Source organism: Gossypium arboreum, chromosome 8 (assembly GCF_025698485.1).
Source record: "Gossypium arboreum isolate Shixiya-1 chromosome 8, ASM2569848v2, whole genome shotgun sequence".
In the NCBI taxonomy this organism is placed as follows: Eukaryota; Viridiplantae; Streptophyta; class Magnoliopsida; order Malvales; family Malvaceae; genus Gossypium; species Gossypium arboreum.
This window is the reverse complement of record NC_069077.1, coordinates 136,291,406-136,313,463: the sequence shown is the minus strand read 5'-3', so window position 1 is coordinate 136,313,463 and position 22,058 is coordinate 136,291,406. Positions and strand designations below refer to the sequence as shown.

At 38.3% G+C, this 22,058-nt stretch overlaps 1 protein-coding gene and 1 long non-coding RNA gene across 2 annotated transcripts in view; both read left to right on the top strand.

Annotated features, from left to right (window-relative positions):
* The first annotated feature begins 995 nt into the window (after positions 1–995).
* On the top strand, positions 996–3,824 carry LOC108468597 (uncharacterized). The gene is made up of 5 exons (XM_053032119.1): positions 996–1,928; positions 2,030–2,698; positions 2,803–3,018; positions 3,071–3,171; positions 3,695–3,824. Exons 1-5 carry the CDS (start codon positions 996–998, stop codon positions 3,822–3,824), a joined length of 2,049 nt encoding a protein of 682 aa, XP_052888079.1.
* Positions 3,825–5,149: 1,325 nt separating this feature from the next.
* Positions 5,150–22,058, top strand: part of LOC128296549 (uncharacterized) — a 37,345-nt gene continuing 20,436 nt past the window's right edge. Inside the window, exons 1-2 of the long non-coding RNA XR_008287174.1 lie at positions 5,150–5,317; positions 6,236–6,277. This is a non-coding gene — a long non-coding RNA (uncharacterized LOC128296549). The remainder of the gene's footprint in view (positions 5,318–6,235; positions 6,278–22,058) is intronic.

Genomic DNA, 22,058 nt, shown 5'->3' with positions numbered 1-22,058 from the left:
CAAATGCAGAAAGAGATGTAGAAGCAGATGCAAGTACAAGTACAAGAATAGTTAGCAAAAATCTAGCAGGAAATGAGGGACCAGATGCTGGAATCTCAAAGAAATATGATGGAAGAGCTAACCCGACTACTGACTAGTAGGCCGGACAAAGGAAAGGGCCCTATGGCTGATACGGGAAATAACAATAGAGATTCCCTTTATCCCCCTGGTTTTACCCCAGCAAATGCTCAAACGCAGCATGAGACACACACGTAGAGGCCATCCATCACTGAAGATCCCCTTTACTCCCTGGTTTCACCCTGATGAATGCTCAAACGTAGCCCGAGCTACATATGCGAAGACTGTCCGTTACAATCAGGCCTCAGCAATTTCAGGCCGATACCTTAATGCCAATCAATTATCAAATGGGCTCAGGCTCTAATCCCAAGGATAACCCTATTAATCCTACAATCCCTGATCTGGATAATATGGCAGAAGAAGAAAGAGTGAGAACGGGGCTCTCGAAAGAATTGGAAGACCGATGCAAGTGGTTGGAGGAAAAGTTTAGAATGATGGAAAGTGCTGACTATCATTGTGGGATCGACGCTAAGGATTTGAGCTTAGTCCCAGACCTAGTCCTCCCTCCTAAGTTCAAAATCCCAGACTTTGAAAAATACAATGGAAATAGCTGTCTAGAGGCTCACATCACCATGTTTTGTCGAAGAATGGTAGGGTATGTTCATAATGATCAATTATTAATCCATTGCTTCCAAAACAGTTTGACCGGGTCTGCAGCCAAATGGTACAACCAACTAAGCCGTGCGCAAATCCATTCATAGAAAGACTTGGCACAAGCTTTCATGAAGCAATACGGCCACGTGACAGACATAGCACCCTATCGAATCACGTTACAAAACATGAAAAAGAAACAAAATGAGAGCTTCAGGCAGTACACCTAAAGATGGAGAGATGTGGCGACACAAGTCCAACCACCTCTACTGGAGAAAGAAACGACTATGCTCTTTGTCAACACTCTAAAAGCTCCATTTATCAACCACATGTTGGGAGGCGCTACTAAGAGCTTCTCAGACATAGTAATGTCAGGAGAGATGATAGAGAACGCGATAAGATGCGGGAAGATCAAAATAGGGGAAAATACCAAGAAATCAGCTCCGAGAAGGAAAGAAAATGAAGTAAACAACGCAGGCGTATACAATAAAAGTTATTCCAAGCCAGTCACTGTGAGCCAACCAAAAACAATGACTACCAGCCATCAGGGCTCTGTAAGACAAGATTCAAACCCGAGGCCTAACACAAAAAGAGTCCAGTTTACGCTTATCCTAATGTCATACAGGGAGTTGTATCAGAGTTTATTCGATGCCCATGTAGTGTCACCTTACTACTTGAAACCCCTGCAACCTCCTTTCCCTAAGTGGTATGACGCAAACGCTCAATGCGAAAACCATGCAGGAATCTCGGGACACACAATTGAGAACTGCACTGCCTTCGAAAAAGTAGTCGAAAGGCTCATAGGCATGGGCGTTGTGAAGTTCGATGAGCCCACAAGACCTAATGTAGTAGGAAATCCACTACCTAGTCATTCAGACAAAGGGGTAAATGCGATAATTGAAAAGGGAAAAAGGAGAACCAAGATGAATGTATCAGAGGTAAAAATCCCGTTGAAATGGGTTTGGAAGAGGATGGTGGAAAGAGGTTTAGTCGCACAAGATTCAAAGGAAAGGCCCAGAGAAGCAAGAGGATACTGCGAGTTTCATGCCAATGAAGGCCATGACATCCAAAAGTGCAATAATTTCAGGTCTATAGTGCAAAAGTTGATGGACAATAAGGAGATGGAATTTTACGAAGAAATCGAGGGATCAGAAGAAGGAGAGGTTCACGCCTCAGAGGAAGGAACAACAGAAGGGGTCCAAAGAGTTAATCATCCTGTGGTGATAATTTCGTGACCAAAGAATAATGAAGCAGGAATACAAATAGTGCCGAGAGTCATAATTCAGAAGTCGTTATCCTTCCCTTATAAGGATAGTAAAAGGGTTCTCTGGAATTACGACTACAACTGACGATCCCGGGTGAGGAGAACCCGGCCAGCGCTTCAAGGAAGAACCAAGATGTAGGTTTCTATACACGCAGTGGAAGACGTTATGATCCTGCGGGTACAGAAATTGAAACTGTTAAAGGAAAGACCCCAATAGTCGAGCAAAGAAAGGAAAAGATGGTTAGGCTCGAATTGCCAATCAATGAACCAGTAACCGAGAAGGAAGCTAGAGAATTCCTAAAATTCTTAAAACATAGTGAGTACAGCATGGTTGAACAGTTACACAAGCAATCGGCTCGCATCTCGGTGCTAGCTTTGTTCTTGAGTTTGGAGACACATCGAAGCGCATTAATGAAGGTACTAAACAAAACTTACGTCGCGGATGATATCTCTATCAACAAGCTGGACCGTCTCGTCAATAATATAAGCACTGATAATTTTATATTTTTCAATGACAATGAAATACCGCCTGGGGGAATAGGATCAACAAAAGCGCTACACATTACCACCCGCTGTAAAGGATATACACTACTGGGAGTGTTGATTGACAATGGGTCTGCACTAAATGTCCTACCCCTATCTATGCTGAATAGGCTGCCAGTGGATAGTTCCCATATGAAGACATGCCAAAATGTAGTGAGGGAATTTGATGGTACTAAAAGGAAGGTAATGGGGAGGATTGAAATACCCCTTTTAATCAGTCTAAGCACATACAAGATAAATTTCTTAGTGATAGACATCAAGCCCTCTTACAATTGCTTATTGAAAAGGCCCTGGATTCATCAACAGGGGTAGTACCGTCATCACTACATCAAAAGCTCAAATTTATAACGGAAGGGCGATTGGTGACCGTAAATGCAGAAGAGGATATCATTGCGTCCGTTACTAGCGACGCACCTTATGTGGAGACAAATGATGAAGCAATAGAATGCTCTTTCCGATCATTAGAATTTGTGAACACAACCTTTATTGTCGAAGGGAACAAGGTCCCGGTGCCCAAAATCTACAAAACTACTAAAATGGGCTTGCAATTGACAGTTGGGAAAGGAGCTTGGAAGAAATCTACAAGGAAGGATCGAGGCACCCATACTCACGGACAAACGAGACCATTTCGGTTTAGGGTACAAGCCAAATACAAGGTAGAAGAAAAATGAGACAGAGAAGAAACAAGAGAGGAGAATAGCACATTTAAATGGAGAAGAGGTCAAGTGGGAGCCAATGACTTTTCCTCACATATCCAGAACATTCGTGTCGGGAGGGACTATTTACTCTGAAGGAAGATCGACGAGGAAAGTTTTTGCCGAAGAAATGTTGGAAAGTTTGAGCATTAACACCATATCTGAGGAAGAAACAAGAGAAGAGGATCAATTAGGCATTTGCCCATATGCGCTTGGGAGCGTCTTAAACAATTGGACCGCGGAGGAGATCCCTGTAACTTTTAAAATTAATTTAGAGTAATGTCCAAAACAAGCTTATTGCTCTAAGCCTAGGGGCAATAAGAATCCTTTTGTGAAATAGGCTCTTATCTAATATCGTTATTTCAATAAAAATGCATCTCTACGTATCATCTTGAGCAAATATTCTTTTTCATTCATAATCATACCACCAATAAATATTCTTAGATTCTTTTGTTCTTTGGACTTTTCTTCATCTCTATAACAGGTCTCCAGATATCAAATATATGAGTAGCACTGCTACTGACTCAAAGTCTCCTTTTGAGCAAGATATGTGCACGGAAGATTCTCAGGATTTTGAAGATGACCGAAACTGTAACCTATCTCCGGATTTATGAAGGATGGTAGAACAAGATGAGAAACAAATCCTACCTCACAAGGAGTCAGTGGAAATTGTGAGCTTAGGAAAAGGAAAAGAGGTGAAAATTGGAGCCTGTATCGCCGTGGAGACAAAACAAGATCTCATTGAGCTACTACGAGAATTTAAAGATGTCTTCGCATGGTCATACCAAGACATGCCCGGGTTAAGTACCGAAATTGTGGTACACCGACTCCCTATAAAGGAAGAGTGTAAGCCAGTCTAACAGAAACTCTGAAGAATGAGACCTGATGTTTTGTTGAAGATAAAGGAGGAGGTCAAGAAGCAATTCGACGCCGGTTTCTTACAAGTGGTTAAATACTCAGAATAGGTAGCCAATATAGTCCCAGTTCCTAAAAAAGATGGAAAAGTACGGATGTGCGTGGACTATCGAGATCTGAACAAAGCCAACCCAAAAGACAATTTCTCATTGCCTCACATTGATACATTAGTGGATAACACGGCAGGTTACTCACTTTTCTCCTTCATGGATGGATTATCAGGGTACAACCAAATAAAGATGCATTCTGCAGACATGGAAAAGACCACATTCGTGACCATGTGGGGAACGTTCTATTATAAGGTGATGCCATTTGGACTAAATAACACAGGAGCAACATATCAGAGAGCCATGGTAACTCTTTTCCATGACATGATGCATAAGGAGATCGAAGTTTACGTAGATGATATGATTCGAAATCCAAGAAAAAAAAGGAGCACGTAAAAGTCTAGAAGAAACTATTTTTAAGATTAAGAAAGTTCCAGCTAAAGTTCAATCCCGCGAAATGTACCTTTGGCACCAGGTTAGGAAAGCTATTGGGTTTGTAACGCCCCAATTTTCAGGAATTCTGTGAATGTTGGCATAGGTTTAATTATGTTAGTGGGCCTCTAGAAAGCCTAAACTTAAGATAGAACCCGACAATTTTAGTTAATTTTTGTTCCATAAGAAAAAGGGGGTGAAATTATGAAATAGGACCTATGTGAAAATGTTTGAAAATGCTATAGGCTAAATTGAAGTGGCCAAATAAATAGGAGTGCAAAATAGGAGGATTTGCATGATAAACCTCCCTTTTTACATGAAGTGGCCAACCATCATGTTGTTGTAGACAAAATGTACACTTGATATCCATAATTTATGGTACAAATTGATACAAATTGATAATAGGTTAGGTAAATGTTCCATGATAATGGGTTAGGTAAATGTTTCATGATAATAGGTTAGGTAAATGTTCCATGATAATGGGTTAGGTAAATGTTTCATGATAATGGGTTAGGTAAATGTTTCATGATAAGAATTTCATGACTTTTGTATTAAAGAATTAAATGGATGAAATATGAAGTTTTATTAAAAGAAAAAGGGGTGAAAAGAACAAAGTTTTGTCCATCTTTGTTCATCATAGCTGAAAGTTAGAGAAGAGAAAGGAGAGGAGAAAGCTCTTGAGTATTCGGTCATTAGGAGGAGGAAAATTGAAGGTAAGTTCTTGGTACCTTGCTTCTATTTTGAGGTTCATGAGTTCTTCTTGATTCTACCTTAACTCTTGAAGTATATTTTGATTTTTAGTTGTGTTGTGAGCATTTAGTCATGAATTAAAATGAAGGAAATGGTTGTTGTTTCATGTTCTTTTGATGAAAAATGGAAGATAGGTGAAGTTGAGCCAAACAAATAAACATGCATGTGCCTTAGATGCTAAAGGGAAAAATCGGCTAACATGTTGTGCTTTAAAATGATGAAATGGAGATTATACTTAAGTAAAATCATAGATATATGATGATTGATTGGTGATATACATGTTTAAATAACATGCATGCAAGATAGGTGTATGAAAGAGTGATTTGGTAATAAATCTACTTGGGACAGCAGCAGTAACATGACTTTGGAAAATCACCATAAATTGTGGAAGATGAATTAGAAGCTGAATAAATTATGTAATTAAAGCTTAATGAGTCTAGTTTTAAATGGAATAAACTAGAACATATTTTGAATTCTGTACAATGAGAAATTTGATTCGTAATGAAGAGTGGTCAGATTAGTCAAACAGTGAAACATGGGAAACTTTAAGAAAAATCTGGTATTGATTGGCCATACCAAAAATTCTGAAAATTTTATGGATAGAAGATATATGAGTCTATTTTCAGAGAAAATTAACGGCACTTGATTTGGAGTTTCGTAGCTCCAGTTATAAATGATTTAGTGACTGTTGTTCAGGAAGACAGCTTGCAGTGAAATTATGATTATGTGGTAAACATTGACAAAAATTTGTTAATGGGTTGCTTATTGATTTCTTATAAGCTTACTATGATCTGTAGGTGTGGTTGGCCGAATATTGTAAGGGGTTAATACGTAGTTTGTATTTGAATAGTTAGATTAACGTGTTAGTAATCCAATTGTAGGCGGTTCGTGTGTGGATCTCGTCAGCATATCGTCGCAAACAGGTGTGTAACTAACACCCTCTTTCTTAGTCTAGATCGGCAAAAGTCGAAAAGCCGAAATGCCGAAAACCTGTATTTTGTAGATTTGCGAGTGTGCGAATGCTCGTGAGGTAAATTGATTAATGTTTTTGGTAAGTTACAATGTTTGACCGCAAAGTGCATGATTTACGTGCCCTCAATATTTTTGGGCTTAATGGGCCAAAATTGAATGATAGGCCAACGGCCCAATTCGTAAGAACCCTTGGTACGTAATTTTGTTAGTACGTGAAAAGTAAGAATATGCATGAAAAACCCTAAAATAGATAAATTACTGAAATACCTTTAAAAGTGAAAAATTTACAGTTTTACCCCTAAGAGATAAATTACCGAAATACCCTTAGGGTTAAATTGACCTAAATGCATGTTTGATTGTTGTTATTTATCTTGCATGCCATGTTATTATCTCGATGCATGGACTGGGATATTGACGGAGGAAGTACTGAAAGTGCCTTGTCCACATCTTGGAGGCTTTGCCTCAATTTATGATAATCGAGCAAAAAGGTCAAGAATCTGTGGAGTGTTAAATGGGTGGGTTGAGCTATTCCTACATGGAGTGTATGGTTGGTACGGGTGGAGTGTAGTGGTTGGTGGGTTGAGTAGTCTCCCAAATGGGCTTGCATATGTTATTGATGTTGCATGTATTTTGAAATGGGCCTATGGGCATCATCATTATCTGAATAAGGGCTAAGGCCCAATTTATTGTAATCTGAAAAGGGCTCGCCCAAGACCACTGTTACCCAAATGGGCTTGCATATGTTTACTGATGTTGCATGTATTTTGAAATGGGCCTATGGGCCCTCATCATTATCTGAATAAGGGCTAAGGCCCGGTTTATTGTAATCTGAAAAGAGCTCGCCCAAGACCATCATTACTGAATGGGCTTAGGCCCAATAGGCTTGAGTGACTTGTGCTTTGAATGGGTTTTCCTTACACACTGAGTTTCCCCAAACTCACCCCTTTTATTTTCATCCACGCAGAAATCCCCAACCATAGTGGGCTTGGAGTCGTGAGGGAATTGGAGTGGCCACCCGCTCGAAAGTTTGATTTTCTTCCGTGAACTGGACATCCTTTTAATTACGTTTGAGGTTTTGGGCTTTTAAATGTAATAAGGCCGCTTATTTATTTTTGATGGTTTTATATGTTTTATTAAGATAGATAATATTTATTTTAACTGTTGAAATTGGATAGCTTTAGGCGCGTTTTCAAAAACAACAGTTGATTTCAAAATAACACGACAACAAGCAAAGCTTCCGCAATGAAAGTATTTTCAAAATTAATCACTTTTCCTAAAATGACTTAATCAAATCGGTTTCTAGAAATATCCATGACGTTAAGGTGTGGCAATGGCGGTATGCATGTCTAGGATTGGATCCGAAGGAGCTTGGTACTTAGCAAATCCGATGGACTCACCACCTCTTTTCCGATTTCCTACCGGTGCATGACTTCCTTTCACTTTAACCCTTAATGAATTAATCTTTTGAACATCAAGTACGATTTTCTGGACTTAGAATGGAATTTTTTTTTTTTACGTTTTGATGTGGCATGCCGGATCCGGTCATAACTTCTGGGCCGGGTTTGGGGTGCTACATTTAGTGGTATCAGAGCTTAGATTACAACAACTCGGCTGTGGAATGGGTTTACAAAAACAAAGATTTTTGAAAGCGAAAATTTTATAAAGAATGCGAAAAACTTGATTTTCAAAATTTAGATATTTAGAAGGTGGCATTCCGAATCTCCGGCTCAAGTCTGTAAGTATTCTGAATTTTTCTGAATATTTTCCTGAATTATCTATCTGTACTAAAATCCTGCTAGGATACTCTAGATAGGATGATACTGAAACCATAGGAAAATCTGATAAGAGACTGAAACTGTAGCTAGACTTCGATTCTACGAAAACAAACTCTGAATTACTATCTGATTCATAAAACATCTGTAATGAACACTGGAATATTAATTGATGCATAAAAATTTGTAATCAAGATAAATCGATATGAATACGAGAGCTACTCGGGAAAGAGGCCGTGGTCGAGGCCGAGGTAGTACTCAAGCTGGATCTTCGTCTTCTGAACACATACCCACTGGAGTAGCACGACCACCACCGACGGATGAGAATGGGTCGTATGATAAGGCCGCCGAGGATGATGCCCTGTCACAGGCAATGCTTCGTGTTCTGAAAAGGGTTGCCAGAGGGCAACGAAATTCAGGGATCTATTTCTGAATGACTTCGGGACTAACGGAACGGAGATCTTTAAGGGCATGTCTTGTATAGCCCCAAATGTGGTGGAATATTGGTTGGAGGCCACAGAACGGATTATGGACGACTTGGACTGCTTTGAGGAGATTGTGAGTGGAGTATCTATACTAAGTCCCTTGGGTCACTCGGTTAGGGTAAACAAACTGTATAGGAATGTACCCTTAGAAACTCAAGGCAAGGTTTTTCCTGGAGATCTGATGGAGTTACCGTTCGGAGAGTTTGACCTCATTTTGGGAATGGATTGGCTTGTTAAGCACAAGGTGACTCTGGATTGTACTGCTAAATGAATGGTGTTAAGAACTACAAAGGATGAGGAGGTTATGGTGATAGGTGAGAGAAGGGATTATTTTTCCAATGTGGTGTCGGCATTAAGAGCCGAAAAGTGGATTCGGAAAGGTTGTGAGGCCTAATTGGTATTTGTAAGTCAGTCGGAAGAAAAGGGACTGACAGTGGATAAGGTTAGGACCGTAAAGGAGTTCCAAGATGTTTTTCCGGAGGAGCTTCCAGGATTGCCTCCGAATCTAGAAGTTGAGTTTGGAATAGACTTGTTGCCTGGAACGGCGTCTGTGTCTATTGCACCGTATAGGATGGCACCGAAGGAATTAGTAGAGTTAAATGCTCAAATTCAAGAGTTGTTGGATAGGGGCTTCATTAGGCCAAGCGTGTCTCCATGGGGAGCACCGGTGCTATTCGTGAAGAAGAAGGATGGTACAATGCAGATGTGCATTGATTATCGCCAGTTGAACAAACTGACGATTAAAAATAAGTATCCACTGCCAAGGATTGATGATTTATTTGACCAACTTAGAGGAGCTTCGGTATTTTCCAAGATTGACCTTCGATCTGGATACCATCAGTTAAGGGTAAAGGAAGTGGATATCCATAAGACAGCATTCAGGACATGGTATGGTCATTACGAGTTTCTGGTTATGACATTTGGACTGACGAACGCTCTTGCAGCATTTATGGATCTGATGAATCGCGTGTTCCAACCATTTTTAAAACAGTTCATAGTCGTATTTATTGACGATATCCTGGTATATTCTAAAACTGAAGTGAAACATGATGAACATCTCCGTATAGTGCTGCAAGTGTTAAGGGAGAAGGAACTCTTTGTGAAGTTCAGCAAGTCTGAACTTTGGTTGAGGGAGGTAACCTTCTTAGGACATGCGGTCTCTGCCGAAGGGATTAAGGTGGACCCTCGAAAAATTGAAGCGATTTTGGAGTGGAAGCCGCCTAGGTCAGTGTCAGAAATACGAAGTTTTCTAAGATTGGCATGATACTACAGAAGGTTTGTGGAAGGTTTTTCTGTGATGGCAGCACCCCTGAAAAAACTCATAAGGAAAGGAGAACCGTTTGTATGGACTGAAAAACAGCAGGGAGCTTTTGAAAAGTTGAAGAAAGTTCTGACTGAAGCACCTGTGTTAATTCAGCCGGAGTCTGGGAAGGATTTTACTGTGTATAGTGACGCATCACACGTGGGTTTGGGCTGCGTGTTAATGCAAGAGGGTAAGGTGGTTGCATATGCATCACGATAGCTTAAGCCTCATGAGGGAAACTATTTGACTCATGATTTAGAGTTGGCAGCAGTGATATTTGCACTTAAGATTTGGAGACATTACTTGTACGGAGAAAGGTGTATTATATACACTGACCATAAGAGTCTTAAGTATTTGTTGGCTCAGAAGGAGCTGAACCTTAGGCAAAGGAGATGGATTGAGTTGCTTAAGGACTATGACTGTTCGATCGAGTATCACCCAAGCAAGGCTAATGTGGTAGCCGATGCTCTAAGTCGAGAGTCAGATTCGATCCGAGAGCAATGTTTGCTCGTCTGAGTCTGCATGATGATAAAAGTCTGTTGGCTGAGTTGCAAGTGAGGCCAACCTGGGTGGATCAGATTAAGGAAAAATAGTTGAACGATGAGTCTTTGGTCGCTCGCTTTCAACAAGTTAAGGAAGGGGAAACTTCTGAGTTTGGGAGCCAGAAGAGAGGATGCAACAACAATACCCTCATCTGTTTGGATTAGGTAAATTTCGAGGACGAAATTTCTTTAAGAAGGGTAGAGTTGTAACGCCCCAATTTTCAGGAATTCTGTAAATGTTGGCATAGGTTTAATTATGTTAGTGGGCCTCTAGAAAGCCTAAACTTAAGATAGAACCCGGCAATTTTAGTTAATTTTTGTTCCATAAGAAAAAGGGGGTGAAATTATGAAATAGGACCTATGTGAAAATGTTTGAAAATGCTATAGGCTAAATTGAAGTGGCCAAATAAATAGGAGTGCAAAATAGGAGGATTTGCATGATAAACCTCCCTTTTTACATGAAGTGGCCAACCATCATGTTGTTGTAGACAAAATGTACACCTGATATCCATAATTTATGGTACAAATTGATACAAATTAATAATAGGTTAGGTAAATGTTCCATGATAATGGGTTAGGTAAATGTTTCATGATAATAGGTTAGGTAAATGTTCCATGATAATGGGTTAGGTAAATGTTTCATGATAATGAGTTAGGTAAATGTTTCATGATAAGAATTTCATGACTTTTGTATTAAAGAATTAAATGGATGAAATATGAAGTTTTATTAAAAGAAAAAGGGGTGAAAAGAACAAAGTTTTGTCCATCTTTGTTCATCATAGCTGAAAGTTAGAGAAGAGAAAGGAGAGGAGAAAGCTCTTGAGTATTCGGTCATTAGGAGGAGGAAAATTGAAGGTAAGTTCTTGGTACCTTGCTTCTATTTTGAGGTTCATGAGTTCTTCTTGATTCTACCTTAACTCTTGAAGTATATTTTGATTTTTAGTTGTGTTGTGAGCATTTAGTCATGAATTAAAATGAAGGAAATGGTTGTTGTTTCATGTTCTTTTGATGAAAAATGGAAGATAGGTGAAGTTGAGCCAAACAAATGAACATGCATGTGCCTTAGATGCTAAAGGGAAAAATCGGCTAACATGTTGTGCTTTAAAATGATGAAATGGAGATTATACTTAAGTAAAATCATAGATATGTGATGATTGATTGGTGATATACATGTTTAAATAACATGCATGCAAGATAGGTGTATGAAAGAGTGATTTGGTAATAAATCTACTTGGGACAGCAGCAGTAACATGACTTTGGAAAATCACCATAAATTGTGGGAGATGAATTAGAAGCTGAATAAATTATGTAATTAAAGCTTAATGAGTCTAGTTTTAAATGGAATAAACTAGAACATATTTTGAATTCTGTACAATGAGAAATTTGATTCGTAATGAAGAGTGGTTAGATTAGTCAAACAGTGAAACATGGGAAACTTTAAGAAAAATCTGGTATTGATTGGCCATACCAAAAATTCTGAAAATTTTATGGATAGAAGATATATGAGTCTATTTTCAGGGAAAATTAACGGCACTTGATTTGGAGTTTCGTAGCTCCAGTTATAAATGATTTAGTGACTGTTGTTCAGGAAGACAGCTTGCAGTGAAATTATGATTATGTGGTAAACATTGACAAAAATTTGTTAATGGGTTGCTTATTGATTTCTTATAAGCTTACTATGATCTGTAGGTGTGGTTGGCCGAATATTGTAAGGGGTTAATACGTAGTTTGTATTTGAATAGTTAGATTAACGTGTTAGTAATCCAATTGTAGGCGGTTCGTGTGTGGATCTCACAAGATATCGTCGCAAATGTGTGTAACTAACACCTCTTTCTTAGTCTAGATCGGCAAAAGTCGAAAAGCCGAAATGCCGAAAACCTGTATTTTGTAGATTTGCGAGTGTGCGAATGCTCGTGAGGTAAATCGATTAATGTTTTTGGTAAGTTACAATGTTTGGACTGCAAAGTGCATGATTTCTGTGCCCTCAATATTTTTGGGCTTAATGGGCCAAAATTGGAATGATAGGCCAACGGGCCCAATTCGGTAAGAACCCTTGGTACGTAATTTTGTTAGTACGTGAAAAGTAAGAATATGCATGAAAAACCCTAAAATAGATAAATTACTGAAATACCTTTAAAAGTGAAAAATTTACAGTTTTACCCCTAGGAGATAAATTACCAAAATACCCTTAGGGTTAAATTGACCTAAATGCATGTTTGACTGTTGTTATTTACTGCATGCCATGTTGTTATTATCTGATGCATGGGACTGGGATATTGACGGAGGAAGTACTGAAAGTGCCTTGTCCACATCTTGGAGGCTTTGCCTCAATTTATCGATAATCGAGCAAAGAAGGTCAAGCTGTGGAGTGTTAAATTTGGGTGGGTTGAGCTATTCCCACATGGAGTGTATGGTGGTACGGGTGGAGTGTAGTGGTTGGTGGGTTGAGTAGTCTCCCAAATGGGCTTGCATATGTTATTGATGTTGTATGTATTTTGAAATGGGCCTATGGGCCATACATTATCTGAATAAGGGTTAAGGCCCAGTTTATTGTAATCTGAAAAGGGCTCGCCCAAGACCACTATTACCCAAATGGGCTTGCATATGTTTACTTGATGTTGCATGTATTTTGAAATGGGCCTATGGGCCCCATCATTATCTGAATAAGGGCTAAGGCCCGCTTTATTGTAATCTGAAAAGAGCTCGCCCAAGACCACTGTTACTGAATGGGCTTAGGCCCAATAGGCTTGAGTGACTTGGGCTTTGAATGGGTTTTCCTTACACACCGAGTTTCCCCAAACTCACCCTTTTATTTTCATCCACGCAGAAATCCCCAACCATAGTGGGCTTGAGTCATGAGGGAATTCGAGTGGCCACCCGCTCGAAAGTTTGATTTTCTTCGTGAACTGGACATCCTTTTAATTACGTTTGAGGTTTTGGGCTTTTAAATGTAATAAGGCCGCTTATTTATTTTGATGGTTTTATATGTTTTATTAAGATAGATAATATTTATTTTAACTGTTGAAATTGGATAGCTTTAGGCGCGTTTTCAAAAGCAACAGTTGATTTCAAAATAACACGACAACAAGCAAAGCTTCCGCAATGAAAGTATTTTTCAAAATTAATCACTTTTCCTAAAATGACTTAATCAAATCGGTTTCCTAGAAATATCCATGACGTTAAGGTGTGGCAATGGCGGTATGCATGTCTAGGATTGGATCCGAAGGAGCTTGGTATAGCAAATCCGATGGACTCACCACCTCTTTTCCGGTTTCCTACCGTGCATGACTTCCTTTCACTTTAACCCTTAATGAATTAATCTTTTGAACATCAAGTACGATTTTCTGGACTTAGAATGGAATTTTTTTTTTTTACGTTTTGATGTGGCATGCCGGATCCGGTCATAACTTCTGGGCCGGGTTTGGGGTGCTACAGGGTTTTATAGTCAGTGAAAAGGGGATCGAAATTGACCCAGATAAAGTCAAAGCCATACAAGAATTACCTCTGCCACGCAATCAAAAAGAAGTTCGAGGTTTTCTAGGAAGGCTAAATTACATCGCCCGGTTCATTTCACAACTAATGGAGAAATGTGACCCGATATTTCGCCTCCTTAAGAAATACAACCTAGGTGTACGGAATGAGGAGTGCCAAAGAACTTTTGATAAAGTTAAGCATTACCTGTCTAATGCCCCGGTGCTGATGCCACCTTACCCAGATAAACCATTGATACTGTATTTGGCAGTGTTCAAGAACTCCATGGGATATGTGTTAGGCCAACATGATGAGTCAGGAAGAAAAGAAAAGGCGATATACTATCTTAGCAAAAAATTCACTGAATGCGAGACAAAATATTCGCTGATCAAGAAATTGTGTTGTGCTTTGATCTGGACGACCCGAAGACTGAGACAGTACATGTTGTACCATACAACTTGGCTCAGCTCAAAACTAGACCCTCTGAAGTACATGATGGAGTCAGATGCTTTGAACAGAAGAATGGCTCGTTGGCAAATTCTGCTTTCTAAATTTGACATAGTCTACGTGAACCAGAAGGCCATAAAAGGGAGTGCGATAGTAGGTTTTTTAGCCAGTAGGGCTCTAGAAGATCATGAGCCTTTGAGTTTTGATTTCCCAAATGAAGACTTAATGTACGTTGCGACCATGGAAGAAGACTCTCAAGAAGATCATCCTTGGAGATTGAATTTTGACGGAGCCTCAAATGTTGTGGGTAATGGAATCGGGGCAGTTCTGGTATCCCCAAATGGAAATCATTATCCCTTTACTAGTAAATTGGATTTTGATTGCACAAATAACATGGCTGAGTATGAAGCATGCATCATGGGTATCCGTGCGGCTATTGAACGCAAAATCAAGGTGCTAGAAGTATATGGAGATTCTGCATTAGTGATCTATCAGCTCAAAGGTGAATGGGAGACGAGAGACCCTAAATTAATCAATTACTGAAAGCTGGTTTTAGAGCTAATTGAGGAGTTCGACAATATCACTTTTTGCTATCTCCCACGAGATGAAAACCAGATGGCTGACGCCTTGGCAACTTTAGCTTCTATGATTAAAGTAAACAAGCAAGAGGATGTGAAGCCTATCCAGATGAGTATCTACGAGGCTCCGGCTCATTGCTACAACATTGACGAAAAAGGGGAAAAGGACGATCACCCTTAGTATCAGGATATATTGCGATATGTGAGAAATCGTGAATACCCTGACCAAGCAACAGAAAATGATAAAAAGACATTGAGAAGGCTGGCCAGTGACCATGTCTTAGACGGATAGATCCTATATAAAAGAAGAAAGGATCAGGTACTCTTAAGATGCGTAGATGCTGTCGAGGCTAAACAAATCTTAGAAGAGGTCTATAAGGGTGTTTGCGGAACACACGCTAATGGTTTCACAATGGCCAGACAAATCATGAGGTTCAAATATTATTGGTCCACTATGGAGGGGGATTGCATCAACTATGCCAAGAAGTGCCATAAATGACAAATTTATGGAGATAAGATTCATGTACCGCCTTCACCTCTTCATATCATGACTTCCCCATGGCCTTTTTCTATGTGGGGCATGGATGTCATAGGGCCAATCTTACCGAAAGCATCTAATGGGCACCGATTCATCTTTGTGGTCATCAATTACTTCACCAAGTGGGTAGAAGCCACTTCTTATGCCAACATCACGAAATCAGCAGTCAGCAAGTTCTTAAAGATAGAGATCATATGTCGATATGGAATGCTTGAGAGGATTATATCAGACAATAGCTGAACTTGAATAACAGTACGATAGTGGAAGTCTGTAGCCAATTCAAGATTAAACACCATAACTCGTCGCTGTATCGCCCAAAAATGAATGGAGCGTGGAAGCCACCAATAAGAACATCAAAAAGATCGTGGGAAAAATGACTGAGACTTATAAAGATTGGCATAAGAAGTTACCATTCGCCCTTTACGCCTACCGAACATCAGTCAGAACCTCTACCGGGGCAACACCTTTCTCTTTGGTTTATGGAATGGAGGCAGTCCTGCCTATCGAGGTTGAAATTTCGTCCCTTCGAGTGTTGTCGGAGCTAAACTTAGATGAAGCAGAATGGATCCAGTCTCGATATGACCAACTGAGCTTAATTAAAGAAAAGAGGTTGAAAGCTATTCGCCATTGTCAAATGTACCAAAAGCGAATGATGCGGGCTTATAACAAGAAGGTTCGTCCTAGAGAATTTTATGAAGGAGGCCCTGTTTTAAAAAAAATTCTCCCCATACAAAAGGACTTCAGAGGAAAATGGATGCCAAATTGGAAAGGACCTTATGTGGTGAAGAAAGCTTTCTCTGGAGAGGCTCTGATTTTGACTGAGATAGATGGAAAAATTTTGCCTAACCTCGTGAATTCAGATTCGGTCAAGAGGTACTTTACCTAAAAAAAAAGGGGGGGGAGAGGCTAAGGCAAAAACCCACAAAAGGGCACTTTGAGACCAAAGGGGTTTTGAGTTGAAAACCTAGGAATGGGCAATTCAAATTTTGATAGAAGATGGGGCATACAGTAATTTGGTCTTCTCTGAATTAATAAGAAGGAGGGATGCTGCATATTGGGGCATCAACAAAGTACTCGTGATCTTCTAAACACATATCACGTTCAAAAAGTCCCCAAGAAGTGTTGGGCGGAGGAGCTCATGCTACGATATCTGGGGCATCTATTTTTTATTTTTTTATTCATTTTGTATATTAGAGAATTTTTCTATCTTGATTATTTTGTTCATTTCGAGCTTTTTCTCAATAAAATTCTATCTTGTCCATTGCAATAATCTTTTTCTAGCATTTTTCATTGAAATAACGATTAATGGACTAATGATATTCAAAAGAAGTTTTGCATATTACTCTGAAATGATTTTAAAATGATAGAAGGACCTGAAATAGGACTAATTAGTTTGAATTACCCAAATTTAAAGAAACATTGGAAAAGAATACCCTAAATTGTGATTATTCTTTAAAAGATACTAGCGGAAGGAAAAGGGAGTAATGCATCATTGATAAAACCTCGATGAACAGCGAATAATATCAAATTAGGCATTAAAATAACATTTTTGCATTCACGCCAACGTCATCCATGCACATCTAGTTAGGAGCATTTGATTCATTCATAAGATCCTAATCATTTGGCATATGCATAGGCTCAATAAATCGATTCTACAGGTCATGTCCTTCAGAGGACGGCGTAGCAAGATTGATTGTAATTACGAATTTTGGCAAATTTTATCTTCCCCTGAAGTTGTAGTGGAGCAGACTGAAGATGACGAATCTTATCTTCCTGAAGTTGCAGTGAAGCAGATCGAAGCCACTAACCTTATCTCTCTAAAGTTGCAGTGGAGCAAACTGAAGACAGCAAGTCTTATTTCCCTGAAGTTGCAGTGGAACAGATTGAAGCTATGAATAAACAGATCTTATCTCTCTGAAGTTGCAGTAGAGTAGATCAAGACAAACCTTATCTCTCTGAAGTTGCAGTGGAGCAGGTTGAAGTCGCAAGTCTTATCTCCCTAAAGTTACAGTGGAACAGACTAAAAATAACGAATCTTATTTCCCTGAAGTTGTAGTGGAATAGATGGAAGCTGTGAATTACAGATCTTATCTCTCTGAAGTTGCAGTAGAGCAGGTCAAAACAAGCCTTATTTCCCTGAAGTTGTAGTGGAACAGATTAAAACCATAAATTACAGATCTTATCTCTCTGAAGTTCCAGTAGAACAGATCAAATAACAAGTCTTATCTCGCTGGAGTTGCAGTAGAGCCGATTGGAGTGAGGCATATTGAAGCTACTCGAAGAAAAGAAGCGCCAAGAGAAGTCGAGACTGAGCAGGCCCAGGCAAAATTGGCCCTTTTATAGTCTTTACTTTATTTTCGTTACACAACAATAAGCAAAGAGGGGCAGCTGTAACGGGCCTATTTTGCCCGGGGCTAAACCAATAACCCAAAAACAAAAATAAAACCAAAACCAAAACAAGTTAAGAGTCTAAGTCCAATAACAAAAAGAGCCCGAATGTAAAACATACCAGACCCAAATTTACAATCGAAATATAAAACCCAAATTTTGTAGGCCCAAAGCTAAAAAAACCTAGCCCAAGAATAGCCTAAAACCTAAACTCATTCAGCCAAAAAAAAAACCTGGGCGCCGTTCCCCCCTTTGCGTACCTCGAGTGCGCTGTACCCCTCCATATGCGCCTTCGGCACACACATCACCCGATGGCTGCTCATTTGCACCAAAATGGCATGTTTTCACCCTCGTTGACCCTCTTATCCTTGCAAAACAATCCAGAAACGAGCAAGAACACAGCAAAAGGCAACACGCGAAGACAAACAGTGGAGAACAGAGGCTTAAACAAAAATAACAAAATAGATTGTATTTCGGCTATAAAGCCAAGAAAGAACATATTGTATTTTTTTTTACAGACCATTAAGCAATCAAAAAACAAAAGGTTGAATCCCATCTTCTTTTCTTCCCTATTTTCTGTTTTCATTTTTATTTTTGTTCTTCTATTTTCAAATTGGTTTAAACAAAAACAAAAAGAATAGAGAAAAAGAGACTTACCCCAAGTCCGAAGTCGCATCATCGGAACTCCTGCTCTATCGGTGAAAATGACTAAAAAGGGTGTCTTTTCCCTCGGATTCACGGGCTAAGGGAATAGGGCCTTCAGGCTCTCCAAAATCGGGGTCAAAAGACCCCTTTCGCGCAACCCCAATCACCACCTATAGTGGCTTCATGGAAGCGGCGATGATGGGTGCAAAAACCCTAGCAGAGCACAAACAGGGGGCTGCTATTTGTTTTTGAAAAGAGAAAGAAAAAATGAAAAAAAAAATTAGCTTTAATAGCCATGCAAAACGGTGACGTTTTGCAATCCCCCCACACGCCTCAAAACGGCGTCGTTTAGGGGGGAACCCATGCTACCCGACCCGTTTAGTGGATGATCCGCGCGTTTTAAAGCCAAATGGGCTATTTGCGCTGTGGGTCCTCCCGCTTTGTCATTTGTTTACGATTTGATCCTTTTGCAATTTCTTTTGGGTTTTTAACTTGACCCCATGACTTTGTTGAGTTTTTCAATTGGATCCTCCAACCCATTGGCACGCTGCGAGCGAACACGTGTCCAGAGGCTGAGTATTTTACCCATTTAGTCCTCAAACCTTACACATATTTTCATTTTTACCCTGTTCTTTTATTTTGTTATAGTTTTCACTTCTAATTTCATTTTTATTCCAATATAACCCCTAATCAGTTTGATTTTGATCCTTTTTTATTTTTCATTATTTATTCATGTTTTATACATTATTTATTTTAAAGGATATCGCATTTCATTTGTTAAATATTTTTAAAACTGTTCTATTATTTATTCTAAATCATTTTGTTGCTACTTTTTTACCTATTACGTATTGAAAACTATTGACCATTTTAAACTTTATGTATATTATTTATTTTAAAATATCATACACATTATTCATTTTGATTTATATATATATATATATATATTTTTATTTTAAACCATTTTATATAGATATTATCTATTTTTAAATTTTCTACGTTTTATTTGATTATACTGTTGTATATGTTAATAGTTTTAAATCCCTTTTATTATCATTTATTTTAAACTTTTTATATATATTATTTTTAAAAAATAAGGCAATGTTTGAGTTTTGGAACGTCGAGGAATTGTGCCCTAACTTACTGGGTTTCGGTTCTCTCGTCGATTCTAAATAGCCAAATATCCTTTTGAGTTTTAAAATACATGGAATTCAAATTAAAATTAAAGATAAACTTAATGTAACACCCCTTACTCGAGACGGTCACCGAAGTCGAGCACGAGGCGTTACCAGACTTAGCTTACTAATTCGGGGCATAAAAATTTGCTTTTAAAATTAATTTAGTTTCATTATTTCAATATATCCTTGAAAAGGGTCCTCGAGACCCTAAAAAATGAAATTGAAATGGTTCGGGAACAAACCGGAATCAATAAAAATTTTTCGATCACTTAAACATATCAAAACAATTTATTTCATCTTTCATAAATAAACTGTCCATCTGCATCATAGTCACTAAATAAATCATAACTCGAGTTATGAGACTCTAAATCCAAATCCGTAAATTTTCCCTGAAGCTAGACTCATATATCTTCTTACTAAATTTTTTTGATAATTTTTGGTCTAGCCAATTAGTACAGTTTATTATTTAAAGTTTCCCCTGTTTCGGTGTTCGGCTACTCTGACCTCTGTTCACTACGAGTCAATTTTCTCTCTGTACAGAATTCAAAAGGCTTTTCTGTTTATTTCTATTAAAAATAGACTCAATATATATACATGTAAATTATAACTCCTAATTATTTTTTTTACAATTTTTAGTGAATTTCTAAAGTCAGAACAGGGGATTCAGAAATCACTCTGACCCTGTCTCACCAAAATTTAAATATCTCGTAAAATAAAACTCCTTTATTTACTCTGTTTCTTTCATATGAAAATAGACTCAATAAGATTTAATTCTATATCTCATTCACTATCTAAATCCATTTCTACTATTTTTAGTGATTTTCCAAATTCACGTCATTATTGCTGTCCGATACTGTTTTAAAGCTAATTTCACCTTTTTCACCAAACATGTCCTTGATTAGCCATTCCAACAGCTAGTCATTATCAAGCATTTACATACCATTCATCAGCCATATCATAAGATCATACACACAAAATGGCTACGATGCTATACATGTCATACTCAAAATGAAACATCTAGCTATACCAAAATAATCCTTGTGATAGTGTGCCCGGACCTCCGACGTACTTTACGATCCCCGAGTTAGCTTGACAAGACTATAAAAAGAAGGAAAATAAAGGGGGTAAGCATTAAGCTTAGTAAGTTTGCATGCAAATAAATAACAATATTCATAAGAATTATCTTACTACTTGGCATGATACTACTTAATGCAACTTCATTAATTGTCATAGACATATTTTAATCTTCTTCACTTACTCACTTACTTAAATACTTAGTTACTTAATCAAATTTATTAATACATTTTACTTACCTTTTTCCTTATCAAGCATACATGAACATTATGTACTTACCTTTGCTCTTCTAGCATGAACTTGTCGTACCTTTTTAGTATAACTCGTCTTACCTTACCTTACCTTGATATTCTCTTTAAATTTTCCAGTTGAACCACTTGAAATACTAAGGATACGCGGGTACCTTACCATTTCCATGACTTGTTATCGTCTTACGTGGTATCCTTTTGAAACTTACCATTGTCATGTCTTGACATGGTCTTACATGGTATCCTTGCCTTATGAACTCACCAATGCCATGCCTTGGCATGGTCTTACATGGGACCTTTGCCTTATAGTAACTTATCAATGCTATGTCTTGACATGGTCTTACATGATTTCCTTGCCTTAGAAACCTTACCAATTTCCATGCCTTGGCATGGTCTTACATGGTATCCTTGAACCCTAATGTCATGACATTTGTATCCTACACATTCCTAAGATTCAATCGGGACTTTCTGAAATTACTTCTCCGTTAATTCATGCTTGAGTTTTCTTTGAATAATTTCATAAAATAAATATACACATGCTGGAAATTAACAACATTAACATAAAACAATAGAATATTGCATTTATTTACCGCAAACTTACCTCGAAACAAAATACGATCAACTATATCAATTTAGTCCACTATGTTTTTCTTTCCCCAGTCTAACTCCGGATTTTGTTCTTCTTGATCTATAAAAAAAAATAGCTTATTTAATACTCACATTTATTAAAACAGTCCTTGACCCAAACTTTGGCAAAATTACATTTTTGCCCCTAAACTTTTACATATTTACACTTTTTCCCCAAGGCTCGGAAATTAAACTTCATCCTATTTTCTTATGTTTTATGACATGTTGATCATTTTTCCCTTCTATGAAAACATGAAATTCTCACTCTAACATGTACTTATGAACATTAGGTATTTTTACCGATTATGTCGTTTTACTCATTTTCACGTAAAATCGCTTAGCAAAAGTTGTTTAACACAATTTCAAGCTTCATATTCTACCATAAAACATCAAAATAAACACATTTCACCTATGGGTATTTTTCCAAATATAAACCCTA

Bases quoted from the DNA above. Each gene is read 5' to 3' on its own strand.
- LOC108468597 (XM_053032119.1), top strand. From the start codon at position 996: ATGCTCTTTGTCAACACTCTAAAAGCTCCATTTATCAACCACATGTTG. The intron at 2,699-2,802 runs GTAATGGGGAGG...CTTATTGAAAAG, and splicing joins TTGATGGTACTAAAAGGAAG to GCCCTGGATTCATCAACAGG. The intron at 3,172-3,694 runs GTAGAAGAAAAA...TCTCTATAACAG, and splicing joins GGGTACAAGCCAAATACAAG to GTCTCCAGATATCAAATATA.